The sequence below is a fragment of the Phocoena sinus genome, chromosome 6 (assembly GCF_008692025.1).
Source record: "Phocoena sinus isolate mPhoSin1 chromosome 6, mPhoSin1.pri, whole genome shotgun sequence".
Classification (NCBI taxonomy): Eukaryota; Metazoa; Chordata; class Mammalia; order Artiodactyla; family Phocoenidae; genus Phocoena; species Phocoena sinus.
Window position 1 is genome coordinate 89,784,095 of NC_045768.1, and position 18,041 is coordinate 89,802,135.

General features: G+C 53.7%; 1 protein-coding gene across 3 annotated transcripts in view; it reads right to left on the reverse strand.

Moving 5' to 3' along the window:
- The window catches only part of PHF2 (PHD finger protein 2), a 94,382-nt gene extending 79,876 nt beyond the window's left edge, over positions 1 to 14,506 (reverse strand). For all 3 annotated transcript variants that reach the window (XM_032635344.1, XM_032635345.1, XM_032635343.1), the window contains exon 1: positions 14,358 to 14,506. In XM_032635344.1, the coding sequence (XP_032491235.1) occupies positions 14,358 to 14,455 (98 nt within the window). In that variant the 5' untranslated portion in view covers positions 14,456 to 14,506. The remainder of the gene's footprint in view (positions 1 to 14,357) is intronic.
- Positions 14,507 to 18,041: the final 3,535 nt, after the last annotated feature.

Here is an 18,041-nt window from a genome sequence, read left to right on the forward strand (position 1 = left end):
GACTCACAAGGTGGCTGGGAAGACAAATTTCACCTGAGAGCAAACGCAATCCAAGGTCATGTTAACAGAAGTACCACTCTAGACTAAGAGAGGTGAGGCCCCTGTCCTCAGCCCCTACCACACCCCTGAGGGCAACAACTTGGAGGGTGTTTAGGGGTGGGGCCTGGGAACAAACTCTGTGCTGTGACCCTACAGGGGGCAGCCCAGAATGAAGGGAAGGCTGTGGTCCCGATTGCTGCTATATCTGGAGGGAGCAGCGACTGGTGTGCTCCAAGGTCCTATCCTGCTGGAACATTCTAATATCTGTTCTTTATCTTTTTTTCCTTTTTTAACCATAAAGGACAAGAAAAGCAAAGATCAGGATATTGAAACCTGGATGGGCTCCAGCAGGCCCTTGCCCCAGACTCCCAGGAGGCACAAATGCAAGGTGTAGGGCCTGGAGCAGACATGTGCTGTGGCCCCCTGAGGTGAGTGCCTTTTGATGGACCCTATCCCGGAGGAGACGGGGGCCATGAGGTTAGGTTGGTACAAGCTGGGCCTCAAGGCACACTTCAACAGCAGCCAGCATGACCAGTGGGCAGGGAGCGTGGTGAAAGGACACTGGCTGTGCTTGATCACCTCCAACCTAGTGGTGTGTTGGGAACACTGAGCATCAATGTTGCCATCCCTAAATCAGGGACCTCGCCTGGCTCATGGAGCGGATCCTGAGGACAAGATGAGGCACACACATACCTCGGACCTCACTGTGCAGAGGGCACCAGAGCCCTCCGTCCATCCCAGGGACACTCACACTGACAGATACCCACAAGCACAGCATTAGGCCTTGTCCATAGTTCCCCCCGACAGACAGGACACTTCCGGGAAGGCCTTGAAGGATTCTCCTGCCAAGCGACGGGTAAGAATGGCAGGCTGCCAAGTGTTGCTGGGTGACCTCGCCAAGAGCCTTTTCCTTCACTAACTGACAGTGTGTGCAGATCACGGTGAACAGGCCGGTGCCGGGAGGTGACTGCGCACTCCCAGAGGGGACACGCTGGTACAACAAGGCTCTGTGACCATGTGCCATCATCCAGACCAGCGGCCTCATCACAGGGACCGTCTGCACAGGGATTCCCCCAAGAGTTTAAAATGAATCTGAATCCTGGAACCCCGGAGTGTTGGGAGGCAAGTGGCAAGGAGACAACCAGGCCCAGCTCTGCCACCCCTCAGGTCTCCAGTGGCCAGCTCTGAGGGTGGCTGAAGATGGGCTGGATCCTGATCCTTGGTTCCAACAAGGGACCTTGGAGAGCTGGCCGGGCCACCCGGGCGACACAGAGGTCCTGCGGAAAAGGCAAATGGGCAGGCAGGGAAGGGAGGCCCCAGCAGGATGACCCCAGAGCGGGGCAGGCCTCTACCAGGACAGGCATCAGGCCACCTCCTCCTGACCCCAGACCTCAAGGCCAGCTGGTCACAGCCTCCCACTACAGACAGGCAGCCCGTCCACACAGCGAGGTGTTCTCGAATGGGGGCCGACAGTCGTCACTCACCGAATCACAGGAGGCACAGGGCTTCCCGCACTCAAACGTGTGCTGCTCAGGACTGGGGGCAGGGGGGCTTCCCCAAGGGCAGAACCAACCAAGAGGGTTCCAGCCCATCTGTGGGGAACACCCCAGGGTCTGGAAAGAGCACCAGGCTGAGAAAGGACACAGACTGCTGGGCAGCCTCTGTTTCTCGTTTGTGAAAGAGGGGCTTGGACCAAATCCTCCATGGGAGGCCCAACTCACACATCCTATTCCAGTAGTGTGTCCGGAGGGCGGGAGCCATTCAAGTGGATGGTGGTAATGTTGGCCCCTAAGGCAGAGCGTAAGAGTGGGGGCGGGGGGCGGGGAACTGCTCTCTCAGCTTTTCAGAGAGGCAGTGCAAAAAGCACTCTAATTACATCTTTCTTTTCCAAAGAGTAGTTTGAAATCTAATAAAACAATACAAGTCTGAGATCTAGAAGAAACTGTGAAAGGGGACCTGCACCATGATCCTAAATGGTAGCCCTTGTGATCAGGACCACGTGGAGAGCGTCCCATGTCCGTGTTGCAGGGACCACCGCAGGGCTGCTGGGTGACACTCAGCTCCCTCACGGGGTCACAGGTAGCCCCGCGAGCTGTCAGGGTGCCCTCACTGGGGCTGGGGTCCTAGGTTCAGGGATGTGTGAAGGCGCCTGGGGGGAGGCCTCACGAGCTGGAGACATGGCTCCTCAAAGGTACACAAACACTGAAATATCTTCAGGGTCAGGATCAGAGGATAAAGGGGTCCAAGAAGCCACCACAACTGGAGCAGGTGGGTGTGCAAGGCCTCCAGTAAACCTGGCTCTGTGGGGAGGACTAGGGGTAGGAAGTGCATGGCAATGGAGCGACATGGACTCCTGTGCTGTGACCAGGGTACGCAAGTGATGTGAAATGCTAACAATCAGGTAAACTGAGCCGGGGCATGCACAAACTCTACCATGGCTGCAACTTTTCTATAAACCTAAAACAAGTCTAAAATAAAAGTTTATGAAGAAAATAAAAGCAAATGAGGCTGACTTCACAGTAAGACTCAAAAGGAAGGGAGAGGGGATATTTAGCAAACAAGTGAGCTTTCACCCTCTGCCAGCCCCGGAGGTTCGCAGGGGCTCAGAGCACTGCTGCAGCAGGAGGAGGGAGAGGACGGGAGTGCCCCCCACTGCCCAGACCCACCAGAGGAAGGCTGCCTCTCATTTCACTTCTCAGATTCAACCTGCTCTTTTTGTCTCTATTAGAAAGCATCTGGGCCACTTACAAAATCCTACAATTGTAGGGAGAAAAGGATTTAAAAGTGAGTGAGCTTAATAATTAGACAACTACAAACTGAAATGATAATATAATAATATATAATATAAAAACTGCACTACAAAACCATAGTGAGATACAATTTTTCACCTTCCAGACTGAACTGACAAAAGATCAAAAAGTTCAGAAAATGTGCTGCCAGTGTGTAGAGAAATCTCTCCAACCTATCTGGCGATTTTAAAACCTGAAATGCTTCCCTTCAACTCAGCACCTTTATGTCTTGGAATTTATCCAACAGATAAATTTGCACATATGCACACGTAACCGTATGTACCAGGATGCTCTCTGGGCAAAACTGCAGTTGCTCCAGATGAGAAACAAGCTTAACACCAACCAGGCCAGAGGAGACGGGGAAAACGCATCCCTGAGCGCAGCCCACACAACAGAGCCCTGTCTGAGAACCGTGTCCCAGGCAGAGCCATGCCCGCAACGTGTGTCTGTGTGCCTATGTGCCTGAGAAAAGAGAGAGGGGGGTGGTTGCCTGACACAAACGTTGTATAGACAGAAATCTCTCTGCAGTTTTTCCTAAGGGGCTGCCATCGAGTTGGTTCTGGTGAGAAGACAGCTTTTCACTACATATTCTTTCATACTCCTTTTTAAAAACCCATGTCCTAGTGTTCCGTTTGCAAATTTTTCAATTAACTATTTTGAAGTGAATAAATGCAGTTATTCCTTATCACAATAAACGTAAGAAAAGAAAAGGGGTCAGAAGCTCCATTTTCTACCCAATAAAGGTGAATATGTTTCTGCAGAAGTTCAGTCGCCTCTTGCCCTCAACTGGCGGCAACTGTGTCCCTCAAGGGACATCGGCCATGCCTGGAGGCACTTCTGCTGTCACAGCTGGGGGGGCGGGTGCTACTGGATTAGTAGGCAGAGGCCAGGGATGCTGCTCCACATCCTGTACAGCAAAGAATTTTCTGGGCCCAATGTCCACAGAGACCAGGCTGAGAAACCCTACTCTAACGTACACACTATTTCCCCAGACGTGTCCAGTCTGGGGTCAGTTTCCATTATTAAAAAGTTGTTTCTCAAACTGAATGCAAATCTGCCTGCCTCATTCTCCAAGCTTCAATCCTGCACTTGGTTTTTTCACAGTCCCGAGGCTGGGACGGCTGCTCTGCAGAAGGAAGGATCACGCAGGTCTGCACCTCCGGAGCTCAGCTGCTGAGCGCAAGGATGAGCAGAGCCATGTGGTGCTCTCTGGTCCCACCAACACCCACCTTCTACTCCAGAGGGTCACATCATCTGTGGACGAAAGGAAAGGAACCACGTGCCCTGTGGAGCTGGAGAAGGGCATGGGATGGGCAGGACTGGGACACGGCGTGGGGGGCCTGGGAAAGTGGCTTCATGGCTCCCTGCTCCAGGGTCTCTCCCTCACTTCTGCCCAGCATTACCTTCAGGCCCCATAGGGATTTTAGAGAGTCGGGGTGGGGGGAGTGGCTATGGGACTTGGGAGAGGACATCTCAAGGCCAGGAGAGGGCCACACAGCACACATTGGGCAGAACTGGGCTGAGAACACGGGAAAAGCATTTGTACCTGTCTTTTGGGGCAGAACCCAGGTAAAAGGTCCTCAGAGCCCTAGTCCCACACCTACCTGTGGCTCAGTGAACGGGGGGCTGATATGACCGGCCCCTAGACTCACAAAGATGCCCCACCCTCACTTAGTGAGCCACCCCCAGGTTTACCTGTCCACCTCCACATCTGGAGCCAAGGACTGAAATGCAAATGCCTGATGCTTGTACAGCGGGCACGTTGCAGGCGCCCTGGCAGCCAGGGGTCCAGGTTGCTGAGGGGGATGCTGGAGAGGCCCAGGGGCAGTACCAGGATCAGATGGGGGCCGGCTACACAAGCACCCAGACTGGGATCGAAAGGTCACCATGACAACACAGTATCATGAGAACCAGGAGGCCGAACAGCAGCTAAGACTTCCACCTTCCAACAGCATGGGTGAAGTATGGGGAAAGAGCAGTGCCTGGCAGACTTCGAACTTGCCAAGGGGAAGTCAGAGTGGCAAAGCCGCATGTGCCACTTATCAGCCAGTGACCCAGGCTGGCTGCTGGCCCTCTCCGAGCCAGAGTCTCCTAAGCAGACCCAAGTCTAGTGCCCTTGGGGAGCTGCTGAAAGGACAAGGTGTTGACAGAAAGTATCTGTTGCTGGGAGCAAACAAGAGGCAGGAAACACCCCTCACTATCCCAGGTGCCCCTTTTCTTACGAGCTATAGCTCCAAAACAGCTGGGAGATTAGCCATAGTTATGTCAGACTTTCCAGGAAAGAAACTCTACAAGCACCAATGGCAAATAATCCTGGAGTTCTGCAAATGTCAGCAGAAGGCTGTTTAGTGAGAACCCACCCCAAGCTCTGATGCACACCCGCTGTGTTGCCTCATGCAGTGCTGAGGGATCCCCCTCCCCACAGGGTTTGGGGAGCTCTCCTGGGGAGCTCGCTGCACACCTCCCTGGGCGTTTTTCATCTGGGAGGCACACTGGATCAGGCTGCAGTTTCTTGATTATTCCAGGGTGCCAAAAGTCATGCTGCACCAGGCCTCAGTCTCTTCTGCAGGAAATGGGAGCTGAACCCCTAAATCTTTGTCATCTCTCCAGCTGACGGCAAGTCAGCCCAGGAGGGTGGTGAGATGGGGTCTGGGCAGGGAAGGGTCCTGTGCCTCACTGGGACACGCTCATGTCCCCAAGAAGCACTTTCTCACTGCCCTTCCCACTTAGCCCAACTTCCCTGAAATTCACATTCAGACTCTGACTCGGGGTGTAGTTCTAAGGGGATGGATAAAACGAGAGGCAAATTCACAAAGTTACAAGAAGATTTTCAAGTATCAGAGTTCGTGTAGCTGGGCTGGTTGTACATCAGTCTGGGATTGCCAGCCCAAGTCTGGCTGTCCCAAGGGTAGGTATCTGTGAGCTCAGACCTGGCCCCAGGGCACTAACCAAAGCCCATCCAGCCATTCACACTTAACCGGCACCATGGGACCTGTGCCCAGCCCACGGTGTGTAGGGCACAAGAAGAAATGAGTTCCACTCTGCACTTCTGTGTGAAGCAGAAAACGGCACCACACTTGAAGGACCCAGGCCAGAGACTGTGCCCAAAGCTTCCTAGGCACTTGGCCCACCCCAGCATAAGGCTCACGGTTTAGTCAGCAGCTTGGGCTACCATCCCAGGGGCTTGTTCACTGCCCTCATGTCCTGCTCAACCCAAGGAGCAGTGCCGACCCATGCTACAGGTTTGCATTCACTGGGACCTCCTGCCTTCTGGGGTCCTGGGCACTGTCCCCTGTCATTAACATCAATGAAGGGGCGCTGGCAGGGGGAGCTCCAGGACAGACACACTGCTGCTGTCCCAGCCTATCATGTTGTAGTGTTAACCTCAGGGAGCTGATCTCTCCAGCCTCAGTTTGCTTGCCTCCCAATCAGAGCAGCCCACCACCACCAAGCCCCTCAGGGGCAGTGGGAAGTTCAGCAAGGCCATGTGCAGTACATGCCCAGCAGTGGGCCCTGATCTACTCAGTGGCAGCTTCCTCAACAGTCAGGGTAAAGGAGATAAAGACCTGCATGACGACCCCCACACAATACAAGAAGGAGCCCCCCAACACATGTGTATGAAAAATGCCTAGCCCAGGATGTGACATAGGCAAGGCTCAACAAACACTTAAGATTAAAAAGGAAAGCAGCACCCCTCCCAGGGCATGCAGACACACTCTGGACACAGGACATCCACAGGCACCCAGCTGAGTGTGCACACCCCAGCACATGCATGAACACCCACACCCCACACATGTCTGGTTCTGGAAATTCAGCTGCCACATGTTAAAGGGTGATTTTTTTTAATAAAAAGGGTAAAAGCACCGGCAGTGAACAATACAAAAAGGAAATTACAAAAACAATCCCACTTACAATTGCATCCAAGGGAATTAAGTACCTAGGAATAAACTAAATCAAGAATTTAAAACTTGTACACTGAAAACTACAAAACGTTGCTGAAAGAAATCAGGGGATACCTAAATCTAAATAAATGGAAAGACATCTCATGCTCATGAATCAGAAGACGTAATACTAAGATGTCAATACTACCCAAAGCGATCTACAGATTCAATGCAATCCCTGTCGAAATTCCAACAGCCCTTTTTGCAGAAATGGAGAAGCCGATCCTCAAATTCATATGGAATTGCAAGGAGCCCCAAAAAGTCAACATAATTTTTTTAAAAGAACAAGGTTGGAAGTCTCACACTTCCTGATTTCAAAACTTACTACAGGGCTTCGCTGGTGGCGCAGTGGTTGAGTCTGCCTGCCGATGCTGGGGACACGGGTTCGTGCCCCGGCCCAGGAAGATCCCACGTGCCGTGGAGCGGCTGGGCCCGTGAGCCATGGCTGCCGAGTCTGCGCGTCCGGAGCCTGTGCTCCGCAACAGGAGAGGCCACAACAGTGAAAGGCCCACATACCGCAATTAAAAAAAAAAAAAAAAACGTACTACAAAGCTACAGTAATCAAAACAGTGTGGTACTGGCATAAGAACAGACATACAGACCAATGGAATGGAATAGTGTCCAGAATTAAATCCTCATGTATATGGTCAAATATTTTTCAACAAGGCTACCAAGACTTTCGATAGGGAAAGAATAGTCTTTTCAACAAATGGTTCTGGAACAACTGGATACCCACATGCAAACAAATGAAGTTGGATCCCTACTTCAAATCTTATATAAAAATTAACTGAAAATGAGTCAAAAACTAAATACAAGAGCTAAAACTATAAAACTCTTAGAAGAAACCGAAGGGGTAAATCTTCATGACCTCAGATTTGGCAATGGATTCTTAGATATAACACCAAAAGCATAAGCAACAGTAGAAAAAGATAAATTGGACTTCATCAAAATTAAAATGTTTGTGCATCAATGGGCATGACCACAGAAGTGAAAAGACAACTCACAAAATGGAAAAATATGTGCAAATTTTGTATCTGATAAGGGTCTAGTGTCCAGAATATATAAAGAACTCTTAAAATTCAAAAATAAAAAAAAGAACCCAATTTTAAAATGGGCAAACTGTTGCAACAGACGTTTCTCCAAAGAAGATATGCAAATGGACAACAAGCACATGGAAACATACTCAACATCATCAGCCATTACAGAGATGCAAAACAAAATCATAATGAGATACCACCTCTCACCCACTAGGACACCCATAATTTTTAAAATAGAAAACAACAAGTGTTGATAAGGATGAGGAGAAATCGGATTGCTCCTGCATTGGTAGTAAGAATGTAAAACGGTGCAGCTGCTGTGGAAAAGTTTGTTGGTTACTCAAAAAGTTAAACATAGAATAATTATATGACCCAGCAATTCCCTAAACAATTGAAAACAGGTCTTCAAATATTTGTACACAAATGTTCACAGCATCACTACTGACAATAACTATAGGTGGGAAAAGCCCAAGTATCCATAAACAAAGGAATGTATATACAAACTGTGGTATATCCTTACAATGGAATATTATTCAGCCATAAAAGAATCAGTGAAGTTCTGATACATGCCACAACATGGTTGATCCTAAAAAAACATTATGCTAAGTGAAAGAAGACAGACACAAAATGTTACATATAGTTTGATTCCATTTATATGAAATGTCCAGAATAGATAAATCCACAGGGACAGAAAACAGATGGGTGGTTGTCCAGGGCTGAGAGGAGGAGGGACAGGGAAGTTGTTTAATGGGTTTTCTTTTGAGGTGACCAAAATGTTTAGGAACTAGATAGAGATAATGGCTGCAAGTCATTCTGAATGCACTAAATGCTATTAACTGTGCACTTTAAAATGGTTAATTTCATGGTATATGAATTTCACCCTAAATTTTAAAAAAAGGATGAAAGGCGGGTTTCACCATTTGCCTGGACAAACCACAGGACCTTCAGTTCTTATGCTCTGAGGTCAAAGCCAGTCACTGGCTGGAATTCTAACTGTGTTTTTCCACGGATGACCCAGCACTTTGGGTGGAAGTGAAGAGACCCTGCGCCCTGAAGCAGAGGGCCAAGCCCCATTCCAAAGAGCACAGTTAGGCTCACTTCCCACCAAACCAAAAAGTTGAGAACCAAGACAGGCAGAAGTAGGGGAACGGAAATGGAGTGAGACAGAGAAGGAGAGGTGCAGGGATGGAGGCACAACTCTAAATGGGAAGCCAGCGGGACACTGGGCACACCTGAGACACAGAGGGTGCTGCAGAGGGTCCAGCTTCCCTACTTGGCACCGGATGTGGCCTTCCTGCTGAGAAGATGTTTCCATCCACATAGCATTTCAAAACCGTGGACAGTAATGGGGTTTTCAGCACCCTCCGCCAAGAATATGCCAAACGCCACTTCTGTCCCTGCACCTGGCAGAGGTACGTACACCTGCTGCAGGTGAGGAGACGAGACGCCCCCCTCATCTGCTTGAAGTGGGAGGACAAGGTGGCCCACCTGGCCCACCACCCAGGTAGCTGTGAGAACCAATAAAGAGGATAACTGTGAACTAATCCTGATGTCATAAAGGCCAGCCTGAGTGTGAGCCCTGCAGCGCTATTAGTCACATCAGTCATTTAGAAGTCAATTGACGGCTTTGCCTTACCCACACCAGAATCTTAGGAGTTAGATTCTTCTAGCACACTTTGTCATGGAACATTATTTTCTGGCCAATACTCCCTCCCAACAGCAAATCTGCTCATTCTTTTTGAAAAAGGCCCTGCCACATGGCCAGGTGCCACGAGCACAGAGGCGAGGGGATGGCCCCAGAGGATTGGGTACCCCGCAGTGGCAGGGTCCACATGAAGTACCTCAAATCTTTGCCCGATCTCAGGCCAACTGCAGCCGCACCTGAGCCAAAGTAGCCCCAAACAAATGTGGGCTGCAGTGCAGAGGCTCACACCAAGCATGTTTCTGGGCCAATATTTTCAATAAAAGCAAACATTCTGGTGATTACCATGAGCTCCAAGTTGCCTCCTTTGAGATTCATCTCATTTGGAAAGGATCAATGGACAGGGGACATCTGCTCTGCCCTCTGTAAGTTGGCAGAACATTCCCCCAACCTCCTCTGGAACTTCTTAAACTCACACAGTGAGAATCCCTCATTTAAAAATGATGAACCGTTATTCCTAATCACGTCAAACACATCACAACTCCATCGCCATGCGAATGGCACTTCCCCCAGTATTAAGGGATCTCAGGTTGGAAGGCTTAATTGTCAGCTCTGATCACCTAGATTGTGACATTGAGGCCTTACCCCCTGGCAGGTCCTCCTTTCCCTCCAAGTGCGCACACTTTGCTGGCCAACAGAGCCAGCCAACAGTCTCACTCTGTGGTACTGAGCAGCCATGAGGGCCGAGGACTCAGGAAGAGGCTTTGCCCCAGGAAGCTTAAGGCTGGGTAGAGTGAAAGACACAGCGAGAGCCCACAAAGGCCAACCAGTCCTGGGGATGATGGGCACAGAGATAGGGCCCTGGAGAGGAGGGCAGGCAGACCCCAGATGGAAGGACAAACACACAGGAATCAGAGGGGATCTGCACGAGGCAAGGCTTGTCAGCCCACCTTTCTGAGTACTTGCAGAATTCGACCCCTTCTGCACACCCCAGTCCCCACCCCCAGGTCCTGCCTGTCACCTCTCACCTGTACAAAGGCTCCTGTCCCTTCCCACCCTCTTCCCCAACTGTGCCCACAGCAGCCAGAAGGACCCTGTCAAATCCTCAGTCCCCTCCCACTGCTGCTCTGCTCAGAGCCCCCACTGTGGCTCCTGCCTCCTAGCCACACCTGCAGGCCGTCCCTGATGCAGCTTCCTTGCCCCAAACAGTGCTTCCTCAGGGCTCTGAAACAGCTCCCCAGGCTGGCATGGAACTCCTGATCCACAAGTCTGACTCCCATAGAAAACACCCTGTGAGAGGCAAGGGAGCTGCCTTGTTACCCCAGGAACCCACAGGGCCAGCACTGCACCCCACACAGAACATGCACCCCATAGTACTTACTGAGGGATAAATGAAACTTCTGCCACTGAAGGACTTGTACAGCACCTTCAGCTTTCAAACTCTTTAAAATCAACTTTACTGATTATGCTTCCAAAAACCCTTCAAGTTTAATACAACAGGAACTTAAAGAGGGCCAGGAAGCTTCAGGATATCTGATACTTTAACAGAATCATTCCTATTTCCCACAGACAGAGACTCTTCACATCAAGATGGTGACAAGGTGAGAGGCCCAGGTCACTCCCTAGAGTAACTGGTCCATGGTCAGATGCCTTGCCGAAGGCAGGGGTGGAAGGACACACGGGGTCTGACAGAAGACACAGTCATGAGAAGCCCCCCAGTTCTTGTCCCTAAGTGGCTTTGTGGCACCCTAATTGGGGAAGAAGTTTCCCAATGCCTGAGTAGTGCCATGCTTCCCTATCGAACACACAGATAAGACAGCTCTGAAGACAACCAGCCGCAAAATCCATCCCTTCCTAGTCAAAGCTGATTCCCAGGCGACACTACAGTAGGTGCCAGTGAAGGCAGACTAGGCTGACAGGGTATCCCAGCCCCAGGAGTGACTAGCCATGGTCAAGATGGGGTGGAACACGAGCTCCTGACTTCCTGGCTGAATGAGTACCAGCACAGTCCAGCGGAGAGACCTCCCCAAAGAATACCAGGAGGGGTGGTCAGGCTGCTCAAAGATTCCTGCCGAGGTGGACACATCCTGGGAGCAGGCTCTTCCCCCAGAAGGGGACTGCCCCGACCATGATCTCAGCCAAAGATGCTGCTAGAGTCCTACCAGCAAAGAGTTGGCCACTGTGAGTGAAAGAAACCTCAGAGATCCCCTTCCAATCCATCCGAAATGGGGTGCATTGTAGGGATGTGAGGGGTCACAGGTGGAACAAGAGGGAGCCTGTTACTTTCACAGTTATGTTTATTTTTACAAGTACTGTCTATGGCAAGTATACTAATGTTCTATTTCAGGGAATGATATGAAGTTTCCTTGGAAAAGAAAGATTCAGGAGAGTAAGGAGACACAAGACTGAAATGGGGTCCTAGAACTAAATAAATCTGCCCGGGGCCTGGAGTTTGGTTAGCAGTACTGTCCTAGTGTTTCTGCCTCAGCATAGTTTCCATGCTTCCAGCATAATTTGATAAGATGTTAACTTCAGGGGAGGCAGGGTGTGGGACAGAAGGAAACTGTACCTTTTTTGTTAACTCTTCTTTAGGTCTAAAATTCTCTCAAAATAAGAAGTTACAAAGTATTCAAACTTTTAAAAAGTGAGTTGAGCTGTTGAATATGAAGTAAACAACAGTACAAATGACACATGGATCTGGAAAGAGTGGAGGGCCATCCATCCAGAATATCAGATTTGGAAACATGTGGATCCTGTCACACACCTTCCTGTCACAGTGGAGAAGGGCCACACCAAGAGAGGTGGGGGGTTTGCCCAGGGCTGTGAGGGCCGCATGCAGCCTTGCCCACAAAGGTCCCAACCCCTGACCCTGTGTTCCCCCATCACAGCACCTCCCCTGAGCCACCCAGGGGACTAAGGACTACAGGACGTGTTCTGGCCTCAGGGCTCACTCACTTCCGTAAGGGACCCTTGATTAGATGCAGAGAAGGCGTGCCCCACGGCAGGGGGAAAGCACAAGCACAGCCCCCTTCAGACCCTAGGGTGACCCCACATAAGTGGAAATGAATCTGTGTTGATCAAAATGATCTGTGCGTATATCAGATCAAATCAAAGACCTCACATGAAAAATAAGAAATAAGACCTCCCGAAAACATCCCCTTTAAGGTGTCAGGACGCATCTTTCTCCCTGCCTCTGCCTAAGCCAATCGAGCAAATGCCACCAGCCCCTCAGGCCAGCCCTCAGCCCCTTTCCCCTGCCTGCCCCGCATTCTTGGGTCTCTCCCTACCTCCTCCACTCCTCCCACCCACTACCTCCCTTCTCAAAGTCTAGCTCAGAACTGGTCTTGCCTTCCCCACCCAGAGGAGAGGGCCCCTGGGCAGCCAGACAAGGGTCCTCCCAGGTGCTCACACTCCCCCAGCCTGGGCACCTAGGGAGTTCTGCAGGCCCCCGGTGGGGGTGGGGGAGGAGGGAGAGGCCCTACCACTTTCAGGGCACTCAGGGCCCGCTTCTCAGTATCTCTGGAATTGAGGAGCCATGAAGGATCACATGGCAGCTCTCACCCTTGATCCAGCCACGAACTCTGAGAGGATGCCAACTGGTGGGTGTGCATAGTAGCAGTGTTCTGGGCTCCTCTGCTCTGTGGGGTCTCTGCAACCCTGGACATCCACAGGAAGGCAGCCCAGGAAGCCCAGGGCTTCTCAGTGGGAGTCCCTGTCCCATGGAGTCCCACCCATCCTCACTGGGGTCACCGTCACAGGCGCTGAGCTGGGAATCAGGCCTGGTGCTGATCAGCCTGAGCGAGCCCTGTCACATCTGGCTGCCTGGCTCCCCACATGTAAACTGGCAGGACTAGACACCACAGTCCATGTTTAAGGGCCACTGGCCCATCCACAGTTAAAGCCAGGGGGAGGCTCTCCTCTCTGGGGGTTGAGGGACCACCTACCACCACACACCCATCTCCTGCCCCCAGCCCTGCTCCTGCTGGGTTTAAGACTGGAGCATAGAGAGTACACTACCCCGGCCAGCCTCTGGCGGTCCCGCTGAGGCCCAAACACATGAGAACCTGTTGGAGCAGTTTGGGCACCAGTATCACCTCCTCTTCCTCCTCCTCCACTTACTTCTGGGTGGGAAGGGGCCTCGGGTGGGAAGGGGCCTCGGGCTTCTGAAAACTCGGCACAGGGCCAGGTCATGGTCACAGGCAAAGGCCAAGCTTTACCTCCCCCCACCCCATCTTCCTGAGAGCATAAGGTCAAGTGAAAACCAGGGTGGGCCTGTGTCTGAAAACAGAGAGGAGGGGAATGGGGAAATGTGATGGCCAGGGAGGAGGCGGCAAAGTCACAACACCCCCACCCACACAGAGACACCATTCTGTCACCCGCACTCCCGCCCGGAGACATGCAGGCCGGCCGGGTCCAGGAGCCCTGCTGGGGCCGGGCAGGGGTCCCGCCCGCCCGGACGAGGTGCCGGAGCTCCGGGCCGCGGCGGAGGGTGGGCGCGTCGGCCGCCACCTGGCCGGGCCCCACGTCCGTCCCAGCCCCGCCGGCGTCCGAACCCGCCACTCGCGCCTCTCCGGGGCCCGCGCGGGGAAAGTTCCTGCAACTTCGCGGGGGAGGCGGCGGGCGCGGGGCCTGGGCCTCGGGAGCCCGGCCTCCGCGGCCCCGCTGTCAGGCGGCCCGGCCGGCTGGGCGCCCCAACTTCCCGGCCCGGCCCCCACCCGCGGCCCCCCGCGGGCCCGCTTTGTGAGCGGCGGCGGCGAGGGGCGCCCGCCCAGCCCCGGCCCCCGCCCCGGGCACAAAAGGGCGCGCGGCCGGCGGGAGGCGGCGGGCGGGGGCCTGCGGGGCGCTCACCGGGCCGGGCCGGGGCCGGGGGCCGGGGGCCGGGGCCGGGGACGGGCGGCTGCGCGCTCACCTGCCGTGGAACCAGTCCTTGCAGGCGTCGCACTCGATCATGAAGCGGGTAACATCGTAGGGGAGCCGGCAGACGCAGTACACGGGCACCGTCGCCATGTTCGCCGCGCCGCCCGCCCGCCCCTCGGCCCGCGCTGCGCTCCCGGGTCGGGCCGGCCGGGCGGGCGGGCCGGGCCGGGCGGGGGCCGGGGCCGGGGCCGGGGCCGGGGACGAGGCCGGGGGCGCACTACAGCCCGCGCGCACCCGGCTGGCGCGTCCACACAAAGCGGGGCGCGCGGTGCAGGGCCGCGCCGGGAGCCGCCCGCCGGCCCGCGGGGCGCAGGGCGCGAGTGTGCGCGGGGGACGGGCCGCGCGCGGGACACAAAAGGGAATGGACGCGCGGGGGCGGCGGGCGGAGAGCCGCGGCCCCACCGAAGGGACCCCCGGCCGCCGAGCGGCCTCTACGTCAGCGCCCCGGGTGGCGCCGCCTCCGCCCGCCAGCCTGGGCCGCCGCTCCCGCCGCGGGAAGGCGGGCCGGGGACCGCGGGGAAGGCGGGCCGGGGTACACCGCCGGGGGAGACGGTGGGCCGGGGGAACACTGCTGAGGGAGAAGAGGGACCCGGGGACCTGCCAGGAGAAGGTGGGTCGGGGGACCTGCAGGGAGAGAAGGTGGACTGGGACACCCCTCCAGGGGAGAAGGTGGGCTAGGAGACTGTCACCTGGAAGAAGGTGGGTAGGGGGATTCCCCGGGGAGAATGTGGACTGGGGGTACAGGGGGAAGGCAGGTCTGGGAGACCCTCTGGGTGTGAGGTGAGACCCCGAGGAGGAGGACGACGTCCTTCCTGGTTAAGAAGGCCGAGGAGCAACTACTTGGCTCTAAGTTTCATCTGATAAGCAGCGGAGCAGGGGGCAGCCAAGGGTGGGGGGTTCCTCCTGTTCCCTCCTCCTTCCTACCTTACCGACTGAGTTGCTGGCTGGAATACAACTTCCCTTTCCCCCTTACTCCTGGCTGGAGACAGCCCACCCTCCCTCACACGATCTATGGACTTCCCTTGATGCTCAGTCCTCAGAGGAGGACAGAATTCAGGGGACCCGGGAGCATGCTGGCACGGGTCAGCTCTGTAAAGAGAAAGGAGTTACCTGGAATTTGAGCTGCCCAGGAGCCCTGGAGGGAGCCCCCAGGCCTGGGAGACCTAAGGTGCAGGGAGGACAGCAGGTCCCAGGCCTCCTGTCTGTGTCCCAAATTGCTGAGTTCTGCTGGTGGCAACAAGGATATAGGAGGAGGGGGGAACCGAGAGGTGCTGCAGTGTTGCTCTGGGCCCAGCATCCTTTGCCCTAAAGTGGTCCTCCCTCCTCACCTGTGGTGGTCAGGCTCTTTGTTGAGTGTGAGATGGGGAGGAGGCCTGGCTCTGAGGGATCTTTTCCCAAGGCATTCTGTAGCAGGCTCTCCCCTGCCCCCTACCCAGCTGCTGCATCCTTTGGGCATCCGTGATCATTTCAGGATGCTAGAATAGAGCTGGCTCCTAATTCAGAGAAAGGAACCTGTCTGTGCTCCCTCACTCTGTCGGTCTTCCCCACCCTCCCTAAGCAAAATATGCATGGTGCTAGGAGATGCTGGCCACCACAAAGCACAGAATTCCAGGCTTGGGGCAGGAAACCTGGCCCAGCTCACCTCACAGAAGCATCCCTGACAGGTACTCAGCCGAGACCTACAGCTGCTAAGGGCAAATTGCTCCACTTGTAGGCAGCTCTGCCTCCTGTTGAGTCAAAATCTGCCTTCACATTGTCAGCCACCTTCCCTCTACAGGTGACCCCTCAACCGCAGCTTCAGCGGTTCAGCTTCAGGGACAATGTGAGAGTGGGAAAAAGAAGATGTTGAAGGGGGAAATGGGGAGAAAGGGATTATCTCCCTCCCTCACCCTCTCACACATTGGTGAGCTGCCCAGGATCTGGAGCACAAGGTCTTCCAACCTGAATTCTAGCTGCCACGCTCCCCTCCAGAGTCTTAGGGAGTGACTATTAAGCATTGTCCACAATTAACACCCTAATGTGAATTGGTGCGGATAAACAGTACTCAGCCTGTAGATCAAAGTCTGCAAGGAGGCCCCGAAGAGCCTGGCCTGGGCACTGCTGAGTTACCTTCCCCTATGGCAGTACAGAAGCACTTAAACTAGCAGTGTCCACATCCTCCCACTTATCATCCATCGAAGCCAGAAACTTCTGGAGACCAACCTGACTGTGGGCAGTCCTCATCTCTGACACTTCCATTTCCTATTTTACAAATAATGATAGTAGGTACCCAGCATTTGTCAAATGCTTACCAGGTACAGTGCACTGTGCTTAGTTCTTCAGACATGGACCAGAACTCACCCAGCTGCTTGTAAAGCACTCAGCATACCCCCTGGGTAGTGATTATTACATACTCAGCACTCACATTGACACCTTAGATGTTACTGCTGCCACTTTAGAGATAGGTATATAAACAGGTATCAGAGAGAGGTATAGTACTGGTGCCATTTTTCAGAAGTGAAAACTGAGGCTTAAAGCAGTTGAATGCCTCATGGAGGAGGTCAGCTGGCTAGTGAGAGGAAGGAGCAAGCCAGGAACCCAGACTTCTCCAGGGCCTAAGCCTGCACTGCCACCCCTCTGTCACCTCCCAGGGCACCCTGAGCACATACACTAGGCATGGGAGCCCATCCTTGACCCCCAAGTCCTTCACTGACCTCTGGGATGGCTCTGGTCACCCTGCACCACCCACCTCTACTCCTTGCCCTCCACGACTCCCCTGTCTACAGCTGTGTCCACTTGCATCTGGAAGTGTCCACTGAAATACTTTCCTGTTACTCAAAGCTCTTCCAAGGCTGCCTGCCAGCTACAGACTAAAATAAGACTCAGTATGGGTCCCAGACTCTTCCTCTCTTTGGTTTCTCCCAACGAGTTCCCTCTTATCCCCCATCAGAAAGCCTGCCTTATCTCTATGTCCTCCCTCTTTCTCATTCATTTATGTCAACATATATTGAACATCTGCTGTGTGCTGAGCAGTGTTATAGCCATGGAGCACTCAGCAGCCCCAAGTGTTGTGGGGCTTATATGGCAGTAAAGGGAGACAGCAACACATATAGTGGGCTGGGTACCACAGTGCCCTGGGAAAACTGGCACAGGGTGGGGGCTGGGCAGAGGCGGAGAGCTCCTGAGGTGACCTGGAAGCAGAGGCCTAGAAGGGGTGAGTCAAGGAAGGAGAACGAAGGGAAATTACTTGCAAGGACCCAGAAAGGAATAGGGGTGGCCTTAGCACTCTGCCACGCTAAGCTCAGTGGCCCCTCCATGTGGTCTGCCCATTACCTCAGCATCCGTCCCCCAAGTTTGCCTCATTCTCCAGGGCACAGCACCCATGTGTCTGTGCCAGCATCAAGACCTCACCACCCACCCCAAGAAGCCTGGCATGCTGTAGGGGTAAGGTGGGTGGGCTTCCAAACTACAAGGCCATGTGCTGCCTGCCCCTCCACCCTGGCACTCTGGTGAAGTATGACTGCAGTGCCGCATACCCTGCAGTGAGCATCTGAGGACAAGACGTGTTTTATTCACCTTATTACCCAGTGGAAAAGCAGCATCTTCCAGTATGTATTTATTCACTCACCTGCTACTCAACAAAGTGTACTGAATTGCAGGTACAGGGCTTTTGGTTTTTTTAAAATTGTGGTAACAT